We start from the raw sequence: 17,478 nt of genomic DNA, 5'->3' as shown, positions 1-17,478 counted from the left end.
ATCTTTCTCTTGCCTGACTGCACTGGTTAGGACCTCCAATGTTATATTGAATAACGGTGGCAATAATGGACAGCCTTGCCTTGTTCCTGATTCCAGAGGGAAGTCTTTTAGTTTTTTTATCATTAAGTATAATGTTGGCCGAGGGTGTGTCATATATGGCCTTTATTATGTTAAGGTATTTTCCTTCTATACCAATGTTGTTAAGTGTTTTGATCATAAATGGATGCTGTATCTTGTCGAAAGCTTTTTCTGCATCTAGTGATATGATCATGATTCTTATTTTTTGTTTACGTGGTACATATCACATTAATCGATTTGCGTATGTTGAACCATCCCTGTGCCCCTGGGATGAAGCCTACTTGATCGTGGTGTATAATCTTTTAAATATGTTGCTGTATTCAGTTCGCTAGTATCTTATTTAGGATTTCTGCATCTGTGCTCATGAGAGATATTGGTCGGTAGTTTTCTTTTTTTGTATTATCATTACCAGGTTTTGGTATCAGAGTAATATTGACCTCATAAAATGAGTTGGGAAGTGTTGTCTTCTCTTCAATTTTTTGGAAGAGTTTGAGAAAAGTAGGTATTAAATCTTCTTTGACTGTGTGGGAGAATTCACTGGTGAAAACACTGGTCCTGGACTTTTACTTTTTGGTAGGTTTTTGATAACTGTTTCAATTTCCATGCTGCTGATGAATTTATTTAGATTTTCCAGTTCTTCTTAATTCATTCTAGGAACGTTGTTATCTTTCTAAGTACTGGTGCATTTCTTCTAGGTTATTAAATTTGGTGTTATATACTTTTTCATAGTGTTCTTGTATGATTCTTTGCATTTCTGCGATGTCTGTCATAATTTCCCCATCCCTGATTTTGTGTCCTTTTTCTCTTTTTTTTAAGTGAGTCTAGCCAAGGGTTTGTCAGTTTTATTAACCTCAAAGAACTAATCTTTGTTGATTTATTTTTTCTATTTTTTTTGTTTGTTTTTAATTTCATTTATTTCTGCTCTAATTTTGATTCTTTCTTTCTGCTTTTAGACTTCACTTGTTCTTCATTTTCTAGTTTTTCAAGATGAAGCATTAGGTTGTTTATTTGGGCTTGTTCTTGTTTTTGGAGATAGACTGTAATGATATGAACTGTCCTCTTATGCCTGCTTTTGCTGTGTCCCAAAAGTTTTGATATGTTGTATCATCATTATCATTTGTTTCTATGTATGTCTTGATCTCTCTTTTTATTTCTTCCTTGACTCAGTAGCTTGTTGATAATCTACAGTATTTGTGATTCTTCTTGCTTTCTTTTTGCAGTTGATCTCTAGTTTCAATGCATTATGATCAGAGAATATGGTTCGTATGATTTCAAACTCCTTATATTTGTTGAGGCGATCTGTGTTCCAGTATATGGTTGATTATTGAGAATGTTCCATGTGCACTAGAAAAGAATGTATAAGCAGTTATTTTGGGATGGAAGGCTTTGTAAATGTCAATTATGTCCACTTGATCTAATGTGTCATTTAAGGATGTTATTTCCTTATTGATTTTGTTTAGATGATCTGTCCATATCCAATACTGGGGTATTTAGGTCCCCTACTATGATAGTGTTTTGGTCTGTTTCTCCCTTTAGTTCTGTTTGTAATTATATATTTCGGGTCTCCCTGATTGGGAGTATAGATATTAATAAGTGGTGTGTGTCCTTTTGGTGCATGATTCCCTTTATCATTAAGAAGTGTCCCTTCGGTATCTTTCGTAACCTTTTTTATTTTGACATCGGCTTTGTCTGATATTAGTACTGTGACTCTTTCTTTTTTCTGAATGCCATTTGCTTGAAATATCATTTTCTACCCTTTCACTTTGAGTCTATGTTTGTCTTTGGAACTGAGATGTGTCACCTGGAGGCAGCATATGGTTGGGTTTTATTTTTTGATCTAATCTGCAATTCTGTCTTTTTACCGCTGAGTTCAGTCAACTTACATTTAGGATGATTATTGAAATATGAGGTTTTCTTATAGCTATTTTATCTTTTGCTTTCTGGTAGCTTGATGTTTCCATTGCTTCCGGTCCTTGTGTTTCTGTTTTCTTCATTTTGGTTGACTTTTATGTGTTCTCCCTCTGGTCCTTATTTCATGTTATATACTTTAGTTCTGAATCTTTGGCATGTGGTTGCCATTATAAATATGTAAAGAATAGTTATGTATATACAGTAGTCCATTTTCTTCCATGTGCGCCTTATCACCATTCCCACTTGAGAATTTGGATCTTTGAATCTTCCCCTTTTCAGTCATTGTTGTCTCAATTTGTCCCTATGTATGCTGAACATTCATTACTATCTTGCTATAGCAAATCTCTTCTTATTTTAAAGCTTATAATGCCCCGTTCTTAGTAAGAGTTGCACTCCTCTACTTCTATTTGTCTGATAGTCACCTTACTCCTATTATGTATTTTGTTTTGTCATTTTTTTTTTTTTTTTTTTTTTTTTTTTTAGAAAAGTTGACCCCTTTCAGTATTACTGTAGTGTAGGCTTCGTAGTGGAGAATTCCCTCAATTTTTGTATGTCTGTAACGGTCTTTATTTCTCCATCATACCTAAAGGAGAACTTAGCTGGATACATTATTCTTGGCTGGTAGTTCCTTTCATTTAATAGTTTAAATATTGAATTCCACTCTTTTCCTGCTTGTAAGGTTTATGCTGAGAAGTCCAACGATAATCTAATGGGTTTTCCTTCATAGGTTATTGTCTTTTCTTCCCTGGCTGCCCTCAGAATTATTTCTTTGTCATTGATTTTTGATAATTTTAATAGTGTGTCTTGGTGAAGGCCTTTTTGGGTTGAGATAATTGGGTGTTCTGTTGACTTCTTGAATTCAAAGTTCCAGCTCATTCCTTAGATTTGGGAAATTCTTATCAACTATTTGCCTGAACATGCTTTCTAATCCTTGCTCTTTTTCCTCCCCTTAGAGAATACCCATTATTCTTATGTTTCCTCTCTTGATGGTATCAGCTATTTCTTGTATTTCTCTTTCATTACTTTTCATTCTTCAGTTTCTCTCTTCTTCCTTCTGATTTATTTCTAGATTTCTGTCTTTGATATCACTGATTCTTTCCTCCATTTGGTCAACTCTATTTCACAAGTCTGCTATTTCATTTTTCACATCTTTCAGTGTGTTCTTCATCTCCAGAAGTTCTATTTGATTCTTTTTGAGGGTTTCAATCTCCTTGCTGAAGAACTCATTCTGTTCATCTAGTTATTTTTCCAATTCCTGAAATTGTTGATATGAGTTGTTTTGGATTTCACTGAGGTTTTTCAGAAGTACCATCCTGAATTACCTGTCATTTAAGTTGCATATTTCTATGTCATTAAACTTATTTTTTGGAGATTTCTCTCTTTCTTTCTAAGCTGCCTTGTCACTTTGGTTGTTCATGGTGTTTAATGTACTATTTCTCTGCCTGGGCATTAATGGAAGTGTACTCGTTTTTTTTCCAGGAAGATTTATTATATAAAGGTCCCTCTTTAGCCTGTTGCAAAAAAGGCGTTTTTCTCTTGGTTTCCAGTAGATGGCTTCTAAGCCTCTTGGATCCCTGCTTTATATAGTCTTAATAATGCTTTTTTTTTTCTTATATTCAATCAACCTTGCTACCCTCAGTCTCAGTTTCTGTCAATGTTAGCAACAGTTTTGGTAGTGTTTGCTCAGATTCTCCTGGGGCTCTGAAATGTTCAGTCTTGGAGGGTATGGATAGAGGAGCTCTCTGGGTTGGGGGATCGGGACTGCGGCTCAGTCTCAATTTCGCAACTGCAACTGATAGTAATCAACTGCTGTTTCTCTGCCATCCCCACTTCTCTGCCATCCTCACTTTTCTGCTTTCCGCCCTGATGCTTGGGCATTGATGTTGGCTGCGTGGAGCTCACAGGTCTCCCAGGCAGTGCTGTTCAGGGAACTCGCCGTACCTTCTCCCTTCCTCCTCCTCCTACAGGGAGCTCCATTGGGAGAGGTAGCTTCTTTCTTTCTCCCAGTTCAGCAGCCAACACCTGGGGTTCTGACCTGTAGTAGCTCTTATGTGTAGATCCCATGCTCAGACATGCTGGTGTGAAGTTTGGGTGTTTTTTGCTGAGTTTTAGATGTTCAACTTATAGTTGTTTCAAGGGGAGAGATCTAGGGACATCTCTTACTTTGCCATGTTTCTGACATCACCCAAGAACAAATTTTTAAAAGCAGGAAGGGGTAACCTCCATGCTGAGGCTAACTGCACAGTTAAGGAAAGCACTTAAGAATAGTCATTTGAAGCAAAACACACACACACAGAAAATGAAGTATATTCAAGGTGGTTAAAACTCTAAAAATTCTGGGTGATGTTTATAACCAGTAATTTCTTGATGAAGATTGCAGGTTGGACATGCACACATAATTTTCCATTCCTCCCTACCTGCCCAAAGTCCACTAAAGCTACAATAAAAAGAATTTTTAAAGGTAAAACTCCCAGCAATGAGAAAAATAAAAGAGGAAAGAGTAGTAATAAAATTTCTGAAGCTGGAAGCAGGTGGACAAGTGGTAGAAAGGTTTATGCTAAGCCAGCGGTTTACAGCCAATTTCTGACCACGTAACAACTTTAAATAGAGCCATTTCTCATTGCTTCTAGTTAACAAAAATAATAATTCCTTTCTCTATAAAATATAAGGGTGGTATCCTTATTTAAACCTAAATATGTTTAGAACCTATATAACAAAATTACCCGATCCATCAATAAGGTAAAACTACTATATGGGTGAAGTCTAGCAAATATGTAACATGACAGAATCAAACCCCCAGCAGTTTTAAAAAAATAAGTTACTATAATGAATATTTCCTGTTATGAGATTATTTTTCTTAAGTCACTTACAAAGGCTAAGAGAGCAAAGAAGCTCATCTAGAACTGGCTAAAAGTCTAAATGTATTCATGAGGATTTTGTTTGTTTATTTTACTCCAGGTTGCCACAGAAACTACTGATAACTCAGTATCAAGGAAGAATGAAGATTTTTCATAGAGTAGTTAAATTAAGATTAACTAATTTTATTTAGTTAACTTTGAAACATAATTACTCAGTGTAACTTTTGTAAATTATAACTTTAAGGACTTATTAAAATGAATATAATGAATTTCAGGAAGTTGTTGTTGGATTATAAGGCTATCATTAATACCTAGCAGGGAACATAAATATACCTTAGAATAAAATATAAGGTATCCAAGGATACCTCCGAATTTAGCATGATTAACGCAAAGCTTTTTAAAGTTTATTTGAAAACTGAAAGGTTAGAGCAACTACTAACAAAATCAGACATGTATAAACATCATTTATGGTTTCATGTTATTTTAACCAGAACTCCCACAAAGCAAAAGGTAGCCCAGTTGGATTATACACAGGTGCCATAAATGGAAGAAGCCAGATGACATCTAAAAAATTAATAAAATGGGCCAGAGGGAATAAAATTAGAGGCATAGATAAGTATGGACCAGAAAGTCAAAATAACTTGATTATCCTCCACATCTTAAGGAGTGAATTACCAACAATTTTGATTCAAGGGCTACTGAGAATGCAGATGTAGGTAAGAACCTACTACTTTACTGGAAATCATCAATCCGGGGTAAAAATCCTCTAGACAGTAATAAAACTTTTGCTAACTAATCGAGCTTTCTCTGGGTAAGAATGCATCCATCCACCCAAAGAACTAAGGGTAGAGAGCCCAACGAAGTGACTAGAGCCCGTTGGTTCATTCTACAATTCTTTCCCTGTTTAATGAATTCCACGAATATTTATTAAGTATTTATTTTTCCACACATTGTGTTGACAGAAGAGGTTTCCAAAGTGAGTGAGACACAGTCCCTGTCCTTAAGGACCTATAGCTTAAGGTGAAAGACAAGCACCTAAGTAGACAGTGCTAACATAGTGTGGTCAATGTATCATCCAGTGATACATTTATGCACAATGTGCTCTGATAATGAAGGAGGTCACACACTTAGCTCAGCCCAGAAATAGGTTAGGGAGGGAAGTTAGGGTTATGCTGGATAAAAGGATACCTTAACTCGATCTTCAAATATAAAAACACACAATATTTACACAATATACACAATATTTACATATCCACATTTTTATATATACTTATATATAAATGCTTTTTTGCTATTACTTTACATCATAGATTGTATTCTTCAACGTTAATCCAAAAGGATAAGGAAGGTTACAAAACAAAAGGAAAATGGAAGCTAAAATTCAAAACAAATATTTACCTTAGAACTATCAATTAATAATAAATTTTTACCTACAAAATGAGTTATTTTACTAGAAAATAAATTGAATTCTGCTAGAGATTTAAATTCAGAAAGAGGAACATTATTTAAAATGTATCCTATAAAATCAAGAACAGTATCAGATTTCTCAGAATAATGTACAATATCAATAAAGAAAATCTAGAATACTAAATCTACATAAATTAAAAGCAATACATAAATTAAAAGCAATTTACTAAAGAAAATAACAAGGTCTTAGTCTTAAAAATTTATTGTGAGACTATCTTGCCATCTATACCATTTAATATTCAAAAACCTTAGTGAGGTAAGACCATTATATTCATTTTGCATAAAAATAAAAGCTCAAATAAGTTTACTTATGTAATATCTGGGCTTTAAAGTTTGTCTGCCTTTAAATGCCTTATTTAAAGTCATTAGTAGCCATATGTAAATAAAATTAAGCATTTCACAAGAATATTTTTATTTTGCAAATTCAGGACTTTATATCAAAAAGGCAAGATTAGGCAAGAGAATTAAAATTTTAGGGTCAAAAAGAATTTGGTTTAAATATAGACTCTACCCCTTACTAGTTGTGGGAATATGAGTAACTTCTCTGAGTGTCAACAAGTACAAAAGGGGTTACGAGGCTTCAAAGGGTTCTTACAAAGATCAGGTAAGTAATCAATCAATAGTAGCTAATGTTATTATTATTCATAAGTCAATAAAATGTATAAATAAAACTAATACACTGCATTTAAAATTGAAGTAAAAAAATCAGGAATAGAACACCCCTTTTTCCCTGATAGGAATGTTTGTTTAGCCATAATACAGGTATACTTGCATACTGTTTACGACACTATGTCTGATTCATAACAATATATATATATGTCAATTCTTGATAATGCAAGAGCATTTTAACTGGTTTGCAGTTAATCTGTGATTGAAGTGCCATGAAAAACCCATCTTTCTCTCTAAGAGAAGCTGATTTGGAATCTATAATGTCCAACCTCTTCCCCTGATTACACTTACACTCCCAAATCCCACCACGGCATTTCTACTTGTTTAGATCCCAGGATACCCCATGTGTTCTGGTTCTTGCCTTGGCTCTTCGAATCTCACTGCTAGGGAGAGGATCATAAAAATAAGTACTTGCTACTTCATTGCTGGGCTCCTAGAAAATTATTTCTTTCTGGATTATCTGTGATATTTGCAACTTGACTGATTCTCACCAACTCCAATTCTACCAATTACCCCAGTTAATAACTGATCATATTGAGGAAGTATAACCCAGACATCTTTAACAATAAAACCATTTTATGTTATTTAAAAAAATTGCTTTGCCAAAGAAAGAAAATTCTTATTATATAATAACTTAAAGTTATTTCAAGTTTTTAGTTGGCTTAAATAATTCAATATTAAATATAATATTTAATATTATAATAGTTTAGTATTTTAGTAGTTAAAGTTATTGATATCATTAAGAATTAAATAGTAAATCCCAGGTAAATAGTCCCCAAGGCCCAAATTATTACTGTACTAACACTGTCATGTAACTGTTAATATACATTATAAAAATATCAGAAATACTACCTTGGTGTTCTTCTAAATCCATGTCAAGTTGCCTAATTTCTTCATTAAATTGATTTATTTTTTCTTTCATATCTGTTAACCTGTTGAAAATATTACTTAATGAATTTATGACAGATACTATAGGTATTCAGTAAAAACATTTAATGATGATGTTAAAAAATCTTAAAATATTTTCTAAGCTACATAAACAATATCTAAAAATAACATGCCTATTCTGAGGATAATAAAACAGATTTAGAGAGAAAAAAAAATATTTTCCAAATCTTTTTTCATGATTCACATTTGGAGTGCAAGTATGTTCTGAGAATGTTAGGTTGTCTGCCTTCGAAAGCTGACTCTTCTTCAGATTTCTTTTGAGCTTGACTTATAATATTAAGGAAATGAAAAATCTTTAGCAACCTTTTTTGTAGGTTTGTGTAAACTGAATTAAGTTGGAAAATTAGTGTCAAAATTAAAAAATAAGATAAAATTTACCATTGATAGAAGATTATACAGGCTAAAATTCTAGCAAAAGTAGTCATAATTATTAGAAAGCTACAGTAATCAAGACAGTGGTAGTAGAATAATGGCTATATGTAGCAATGGAATTGAACTGTGAGTCCAGAAATAAGACCCTGTATCTACATATAACTGATTTTTGACAAAGGTGCAAGATAATTAAATGAGAAAAGAACATTAAATAATATTTGTTGAAAGAATATTTCAACAAATGGTGCTGGGACTACTAGATATCCACATGCAAAATAATAAAATTGGACTTCTTCCTTATACCATATATAAAAGTTAACTCAAAATGGTTCACAGATCTAAATGTAAGAACTCAATATAAAACTCTTAGAATAAAACAGGTATAAATCTCTGTGACTTTGGATTAGGCACTTGTTTCTTAGATGACATCAAAAACACAAGCAACAAAAGAAAAAAATAGATAAACTAGAAATCATCAAAATTTCAAATTTTCGTGCTTCACAGGACACCATGTCGAAAGTGAAAAGACTACCACAGGTTGTGAGAAGAACTTTGTAAATCATTTACCTGTTAAGAGATTTGTATCTAGAATACATGAAAAATTTTTACAATTCAATCATAAGCTAAATAACTCAATTAAAAAATGGGCAAAGGATGTGTACAGACATTTCTCCAAAGACATACACATGGCCAATAACTACAGGAAAAGAAGCTCAACATCGTTAATTATCAGGAAATTGCAAATCAAAACCCTAATGAGATATTACTTCACACCAACTCAAAAAACTACAAACCAAAAAGACAGATAATAACAAGTATTCGTGAGGATATGGAAAAACTGGAACCCTTATACACTTCTGGTAGAAATGTAAAATATGCACTTTCTTTGGCAAATAACTTGGCGGTTCCTCAAAAAGTTAAATATAAAGTCATTATATGAGCCATCAATTCCACTCCTAAGTATATATCCAAGAGAAGTGAAACATGTCTACACAGAAACCTGTACATGAATTTCATACTGGTATGATCAGCCAAAAAATGAAAACAATGTAAATGTCTATCAGTGGATGAATGGATATATAAATATGGTATATACACACAATGGAATATTATTTGGCAATAAAAAGAAATGAAATATTGATACATGCTACAACAGAGATGAACCTTAAAAAAATTATGCTAAGTGAAACAATCCAGCCAAAAAGGACCACATAATTCCATTAATATGAAATTTCCAGAATAGGTCAACCTAGAGACATGAGTGGATGTCTAACGCAGGGACAAGAGGATGGGAGGGATGATGGTTAAGGGGTGTGATGTCTAATGAAAGTGACTAAACTGTTCTAAAATTGACTAAGGTGATGGTTGCAAAACTCTCTGAATATATGGAATATATAAAAACTTCTGAATTGTACAATTTAAATATGTGAACTGTATGACATATAGTTAAAACTGAAAGCAAGATTGAAAGTTGCATCAATATTATCAATGTGAACCAGTGAAAAATTACTATAGCAAGATGCACCTCTTGTATATTTAGAATATTAATTTAAAAGACAAGAAAGGGATATAAAATGTGCTAGTATAAATGTACTTACTGTCTCTCCATGCTGGCTATTTCCTGATTATCTTCTTTAACCTATAAAAGCATTAAAAAATAAATAGTATTAAAGAATCAGTCATTGTTAGGCTATCTTAAAGAGAATTTCTTTCTAAGGTATTTTGTACTAAAATGTCAAAGCTCATCACTTTCTTGACACTTAACTCTTAAATTTCAACCTTTGAAGTTAAAAGAATATCATTAAGGAACTATTTACAAATTTACCCTTCTTCCTCAAAAGAAGGGTGGTGACTGATATTTCCATAGTAATCCAAATGGCACCATGAGGTTAACACACTTTCAGGCCTAGATCAGTTTACATAAGCATTTAGGATTCTGATACTGTCTCCACCTCCTCCCCACCCTCAATATACAAGGTAGGGTAGACAGATTTAGCAATCCTGTTACATTTGAATTTCAGATAAATAATAAATAAGTTAGGGTACATATACATCATGCAATATTTGAAATATCCTTTCTCTCTACATATTTACAAAAATGTGTATATACATATATATATGTATTTTTTTTCTAAAAGATTATTCTTTGCTTATCTGAAATTCAAATTTAACTAGTTATGTATTTTACCTAGCAATCCTATCCCAAGATAACTCCTCCTCTGCCTCCAATGATCTCTTTCAAAGGAACTTCAGAGACTCTAGATTTTAATACCTTCCTGGAATGATTCTATTACTTAAAAAGCTCCTCAGTTGATCTCTAAGGTTCTTCCAAACCCATTGAGATCCATCTAAGACCACGAAGGAGTCTCATTTGACGGCTCCTGACTGGAGCTGTTCCTAAATACATATGCAGTTCTCCTAAGAGCCTTACAGTTAGGGTGTGCCAAGGTAAATAATTGGCTAATTATAATTTAGTACTAAATTAAAGCCAGCCTTGAGGTAGTAAGAAAGCTACTGAATACGTATAACTTACTGTGATTTCACAGGACTAAAATTTTAATTCCATTCATTCATGGAGGCACTGACAGTAATAACCACAAAAAGTCATTAGTCTTGGAGTACTTCATTTTCTAAATACAAAGCCCAAAACAAATAATGGAACAGGTCTTCAATAAGATTATCTATTTACTGACCAATAGAGTTTCAAGTTTTCCTTATATGAATCTAAATCCTAATAAAAATTAGGATTTAAGTAAAAAAACAGTTTACATGAGAAATTACTTACTATATTTTCTTAGTCAAGTAGTTCACATTAATTTAAGTGAAGCTCACTTTTTGCTGTTTTTTCTTTAAACAATACACTTATTGGCTTTCTGCTCAATTTATATGCTTTAAATAAAGTAAATCAACACATTTACCAAATGCTGACATATTAAAATAAGTATGTTTGTTTTTCCTACCTGCTTAAGTAATCTCTCCCTCTCTTCCATTGGCGATCCCATACTTTTGTCTTCTGCAATCATTTGATCTCGATGGGACTCTAACTCGTAAAGTTTTTCATGGAGTAATACAGCCTCCTGCTTTACCTGGGAGTGTGCTATTTCCTGAAGAGAAAAACGACAACAAAATTTATTATTTTAGCAAAAACTATTTTCAAAAAGGTTTATTTTATAAGAATAAAGACAAATTTAAACCACCAGCATCTTTAAATAGAGCTATCAAGTATCTATTGTAATCAATAATGGTACAAAGCAGATTTCCAAACTGGAAGAATAAAAATAATTCCCTGTACACTTTCATAAGCTATTTTCAGTCTAAGATTCATAAGAAAATGGTAGCCTTAGTTTATTTGATTTTCTAAATATAAGACCTGAACAATGATAAGAACATCTTAACCAATGGGAAGATAATAAAAAGAATGTCACAATGCATGTATAATGTAAACCATAATATCCAATTCAAAGGCCAAAAAACTGTCTGTCTCTAAAGGGAAAATATTTTCCCCTTAATAGGTCATATATATACTTTCCCACAAAGTTATGGGTTGAGTTGTGTCCTCCCCAAAGATATACTAAAGTCCTAATCTTTAGTACCCTTTGAATGTGATCTAATGTGGAAATGGGATTTTTGCAGATTTAATCAAGTTAGGATGAGGTCATTAGGGTAAACCTTAATCCAGTATGACTGGTATCCTTATAGAAGAATAGAGAACAGACAGAGACACATAAGGAGAATGCCATGTGGTAATACAGGCAGAGACTGGAGTGATGCAGCTATAAGTCAAGTAACGAACACCAAGGACTGATAGCCACCACCAGAAGCTAGCAAGGAAGCATTCTACTCAGAATCTTAGCGGGAGCATGGCTCTGCTAACATCTTAATTTTACACTGCTGGCCTCTAGAACTGAGCAACTTTCTGTTGTTTTAAGCCACCCAGCAGCACTAGGAAACTAATACTTAACCATCCTATAGATTTGTTCAAATTGTATCTTGATAAAACTGTTCCTGAAGACTCAAGCAAATGATGACCCTTCCTGATTTTTCATACCGCTATGAACTAATACTTAGCATAGTAGTGAACATCCAAAAGATATTCAATAAATATTTGTTGACTGATATTTCGCAGAATGTTTTTGGAAGAATAAGTCAAAAAAATACTAGGAATCTGGCAAAAGTTAAATAGAATGAGTGACTTACATTTTCTTGGTTTGTGAGTACCATCAACTTTTAAAAATTCTTATTATTTTAGGCATATGTGTAACTGATGCCAAAGAAGAGTGGTATCAATAGAAACACTACATCTTAGGTTATAGCTTATACCTTTACCTGTGAAAACTAAATCTGTCAAGCAAAATAAGATCTGACTCTCTCCTACATGCTCTAAAAAAAATATTGAGGAATTCTACAAGCTGACTGTGTTAATACTAATTGTTCTTATTCCTTGAAGCATGTTTCTATTACTATAGAGATCCAAGAAAATAAAAATTATGTATACCTATATATGAATAATCCAATATTAAAAAATCTTAATATTTTTAAGCAAACTATTTTTTAATAGCAAATTTCCAAAAGAATGATAACAAAACAATCATGTTTATTTCTTTCACAAACTAGGTGACAACAATCTTGTCGATCTACAATTTACTAATCTTATTATCATGATATCTACCTGAATCCACAGGAAATCAAAAAAAGCAGGCAAAGTTTTGAGGTATAGACAGTATACCGAAGTGAAAAAGTAGTTCACAGAAAAAGAAATACATTGCCTAAAGAATATAAAAAGAGATACTTAATTTCTTGCATTAATGAAAATTAAAAGATAGTAATTTTTACCTCTTAAACTAAGAAATATAGAAAAAGTGGATAACGCTTGCTGTCAATGAGTGCAGGCAAAAATAGGCACTCTCATATGTTGGATCTAGGAGTAAAAGATGGAACAACCTTTTTGGAAGGCAATTTCACAATCTCACAACATTTTATAAGTGTATAATTTCTGACCCATTGCAATAAATTTACATTAAGATATACTCACATAACTTTGCATAAAATGTTTTCACTACGTTATTTATAATCCCTCCAAACTATAAACAACCTATTTATCTACAAGAATGTTATAGATATACAATGTATTACAATGCAGTAATTTTAAAATTATGAGGGCGCTCTCTAAGAGCTGATGTGAATAGATAGATATTTAAGAGAGAATGTTAGGTGGGAAGGAAAAAAAGAGCTGCAGACAGCATATCAAGTGTGAATGTCACTTGAGATTTTCCACAATAATAAAATCAAGTTAGGATTACTGAATTGTTGTAAAGATTAAATGACAATGCTGGTGGTATATATCAAGAAATGAAAAAAAGCACATAGTAAGCACTCAATAAATATAAGAATAGTTCTGTTTGAAAAGAGGGAAGAAACAGGCATTTTTTCATTTTACTTAAATTTTTTTTTTACCATAAACATGATGTTTTGTGCATTAAAATTGTTTTAAATAAATAAGAAAATAAATACAAGCTTTTACATCTTTAATAACTGATCTTTCTTCCTCTTCATTTGTTTTTAGTCTCCTGTTCACGTCTTTAAATTACCACTAGATTTTGCATGCCCCAGCAGAATGATGTGTTTTATACACAGTAGGTACTTAATAATTGAATCTATTTTCTTATTAAACTATGATTTTTATAGTCCTGAATGGGAACAAAAAATATTATACTCTTCTAAGTAAACTGTTAAATAAATATGTACTTGAAGGAGTTCCATAAAAATGTTTAGCTGAATTATCTTTTTTAACTGAGTAATATAAGAACCCTTATTTGATTTTATACTTACGGCTTCTAGACTCTCTTTTTTCATGTTCAGTAAATCTAGTTGCTGTTGAAGTGTATCTAATTCCTAAAAAAAAAAAAAAAAAAAGGAAGAAAGCAAATAGATATACAAGTTAAATTAAGAATAAACTTGTTCTCTGCTTCTCAACATTTCAAATATGGATATGATAAAGTAAACTGTACTGTACATATTGTCAACGTGAATCTTGTGATTTTATTAAAATTTATTAACATTCATTATTTCCCTTTTTTGCCAATTTCTTTCATTATTCCTAAAACCTCTGCCATGATTCACCTTTCAAAATACTTTACAAGCTTGTCATGGGTAGCTAGACTTTTTCCCAGGTAATCGCCATACTAAATATCAGAAGCCTTAAAATTAATGAATGGTGCCATTGTTTAGTTATTTTTAATTCTGATTTTTTAACCATGTCTTCATATCTTTTGCCCTATTTATTTTAAAAAAATAATCATTTTAAATTTTATTTTACTGTAGTAAGAATGCTTAAAATGTGCCTGATTTATTTCAGGGCCAAATCCAAGGCAATCTATATGGCTCACTCCTAGGAGATAAGACCCTTGAACTGATTACTCATTTGAAAACCCCTGTGTAAGATTAACTATATTTCGATAGTATTTTGGCATTTCTGTAATACTTTTTTTTTTCTTATACATCCTGTCTAAAATAAGTTATACTAAACTGCCAACGAAGGAATATCTGAGAAACTAGAACTACTTTCTTTATTGGCATCTGTGAGGACTAATTCTCTGTCATCGGGTTAGGAACATCTGGGCATAAACGAACACTAACTTGCAAATATGGCTGACCACCATGATTGAATGTTTGGAGAATTCTCAATAATCCCTGAGCAGGCACCCAAATTGCTTATTTAAACTCAATGATTAGGAGGCAACTGCTGTTCAAATCAAGGACATAGCAGGTAAAAGATTTGGTCCTTATTACCAGAAAGTAAATATTCATATGGCTGTGATATATGAGGCCTTTTAAAGTTTCCATTCATTCATTCATTAAAAAACAAGTGTCTTCATGTGTCTTTATGACATGCAAAAATGAAGGATGTATAACACTGAAAAAGTAATACAGTAAAAGCTAGATTATCAGGCGGTACAAGAAAATCAAGTTTTCTAGATCAGTGTTTCTCAAATTTAAAAGCCATATGAATCATCTGCGGGCCTTGTTAAAATGAAGACTAATCAGTAGGTCTAGTCGAGCTCACAGGGGATGCAATTCTGCTCATATTTTTAGTAGCAAGACTGCTTGCTATATGCCTGGCACAAAGTAGTAATTAGTATTACCTGCAGCAATTTCTCATTTGTGGTTTTCATGTCTATGTACTTGACTTGTTTTTCAGGAGGCATATTTTTGATAATGCCATCTGCTGCTTGTTTCTCCTGTTCAATTTCTTCTTCTACACTTCTAATTTGTTTCTCCTTCCTGAAAACAAAAGTATGCAATAATCCTTACTATACTGAGAGAAAAAACAGCAATTAATTTTACTCAGGTTCTGGTTTCAATTAAATAGGGTACCTTAAATTTATTCAACCATAGTTCAGAATCTAAAAGTCCTTGTATGAAAAAGATTCTACTTGACCTGTACAAAAGCCGGCCCCATCAGCAGACTTATTTTACATCTTTCTTTTCTCAACCCTCAAATGCTTCTATTTCCTTAATCTCCATTTTATTTTACTCTCTTAGAAGAAAACACAAAAATGATTACAGAAAATCATTGAAGCCTTCTATGTAAGAGGATGCATTTACATTTTTTTATCATACCCTTAAGAAAATAAGATAAATTGTGGTTTTCAAACATCTTTTACTTACAGAATTCTTTGACCAAATGAAATCTTGTATGGAAGTTTACTATGTAAATCATATAAAATTACACAGCTCTAACTAAACTCAGAATAGGGAGGCTTATAAGTGCAATTTGATTTTAAAAAATTATAGCTTAAGATTAATAAGTTTTGCTTAAATTCTTTTATCTACTGCTTTAATTAAAATTAGTATTATGCAAATTATTAACTATATTTTAGGACTGCAAAATAACTTAATTTCCCTGAAAAGGAAACAGTAACATTACAAGTATAATCGTATAAAGTAGTAGTAAAATTAATTACAAACAATAATAATCTTTATCATATAACTAGTGATCCAGAGATACCAGAGAAGTGCCACTTATTACCTATGCACAGTTGATTATCAAAAGGGTAGAGAAAAATTCTGAAAAATAATAGAGGTTAAGATGCTAGTTATCATGTAAACATTTCAATATCTACACATAAAAAGCTTTCTTAAAGATAAATTTTAGTCCCAATATTATAAATTTCTATTTTGTTGCAAAATGATTATTCTATTTAATCTCTTTCATGTGTAGATACCAAATTCTAGTTTTCAAAAGCACTAGCTAAGTCCTGAAGTTTCACCTATCACATCTATACTCTTTATATATCATATCCTACTATGAGAATAAGATAATCTAAACCCAGAAATTTTCCAAATATCTTCTCCCACTCGGCTGGTTGTCTTTTTGTTTTGTTGATAGGTCCTTTGGTGTGCAGAAGCTTTTTAGTTTGATATAATCCCATTCATTTATTTTTGCTTTTACTTCCCTTGCCTCTGAGGTCAAATTCATAAAATCCTCTTGGTCCATAAGTTTAGCACCTTTGTTTTCATATACTGGAGATGTGACTTTGAGTGGTAAACACACAATGCAATTTACAGATGATGTATTATAGAATTGTACACCTGAAACCTACATAATTTTATTAACTAATGTCACCTCAATAAATTTAATAACATTTTAAAATAAAAAGAAATTCATAAAAACTCCAAAAAGCATATCATCATAACCAAATAAAGGATGAACATAATTAAACAGACAACCTGGAACTTGTATGTATTTTTGTCTCACTGTTGAACAGGGAATGACATCTTCACTTTGAACCTCAATTACTACAGTATAACAAATGTGTTTGCTGCTGCTACAATTTCTATGGAATAGGGGCTCATAGAAATGTCAAGCAGAAAAGATCACCCATTTCAATCTTTTTGTTTCATAGATTAAGGATACTGAGGCCCAGAGGTGTTAATCTTTTGGAACTAACATTCTGAATTCCATGATTACTCACTACCAACAGTGAATCTTAACCATGCTTTTGCCTGATATGCCTACTGCAGTTAGATGAGAACTAATGTTGTACAGTATTCCATTTTACAGAGGGGACGTTACCGAACAAGGAAGGTAGCTGATTTTCTGAAGGCCACACAGTACCTAAGTGTCAAGTGTTTTGATGTTCTGAGTACTTTGCTCCTATTATAACTTAGCAGT

The 17,478-nt window shown here is 32.3% G+C and overlaps 1 protein-coding gene across 2 annotated transcripts in view; it reads right to left on the bottom strand.

The window, feature by feature from the left end:
* Nucleotides 1-17,478, bottom strand: part of IFT74 (intraflagellar transport 74) — a 73,663-nt gene that overhangs the window by 24,627 nt on the left and 31,558 nt on the right. For both annotated transcript variants that reach the window (XM_016156277.2, XM_016156276.2), the window contains exons 9-13: nucleotides 15,446-15,584; nucleotides 14,133-14,195; nucleotides 11,264-11,407; nucleotides 9,902-9,942; nucleotides 7,836-7,915 (exon numbers count right to left, since the gene is read on the bottom strand). In XM_016156277.2, coding sequence (XP_016011763.1) covers nucleotides 7,836-7,915; nucleotides 9,902-9,942; nucleotides 11,264-11,407; nucleotides 14,133-14,195; nucleotides 15,446-15,584 — 467 coding nt within the window. The remainder of the gene's footprint in view (nucleotides 1-7,835; nucleotides 7,916-9,901; nucleotides 9,943-11,263; nucleotides 11,408-14,132; nucleotides 14,196-15,445; nucleotides 15,585-17,478) is intronic.

This window comes from Rousettus aegyptiacus, unplaced genomic scaffold (genome assembly GCF_014176215.1).
Source record: "Rousettus aegyptiacus isolate mRouAeg1 unplaced genomic scaffold, mRouAeg1.p scaffold_m13_p_3, whole genome shotgun sequence".
Taxonomy (NCBI): Eukaryota; Metazoa; Chordata; class Mammalia; order Chiroptera; family Pteropodidae; genus Rousettus; species Rousettus aegyptiacus.
The sequence above is the reverse complement of the archived record's forward strand: the minus strand, read 5'-3'. Positions and strand labels throughout refer to the sequence as shown.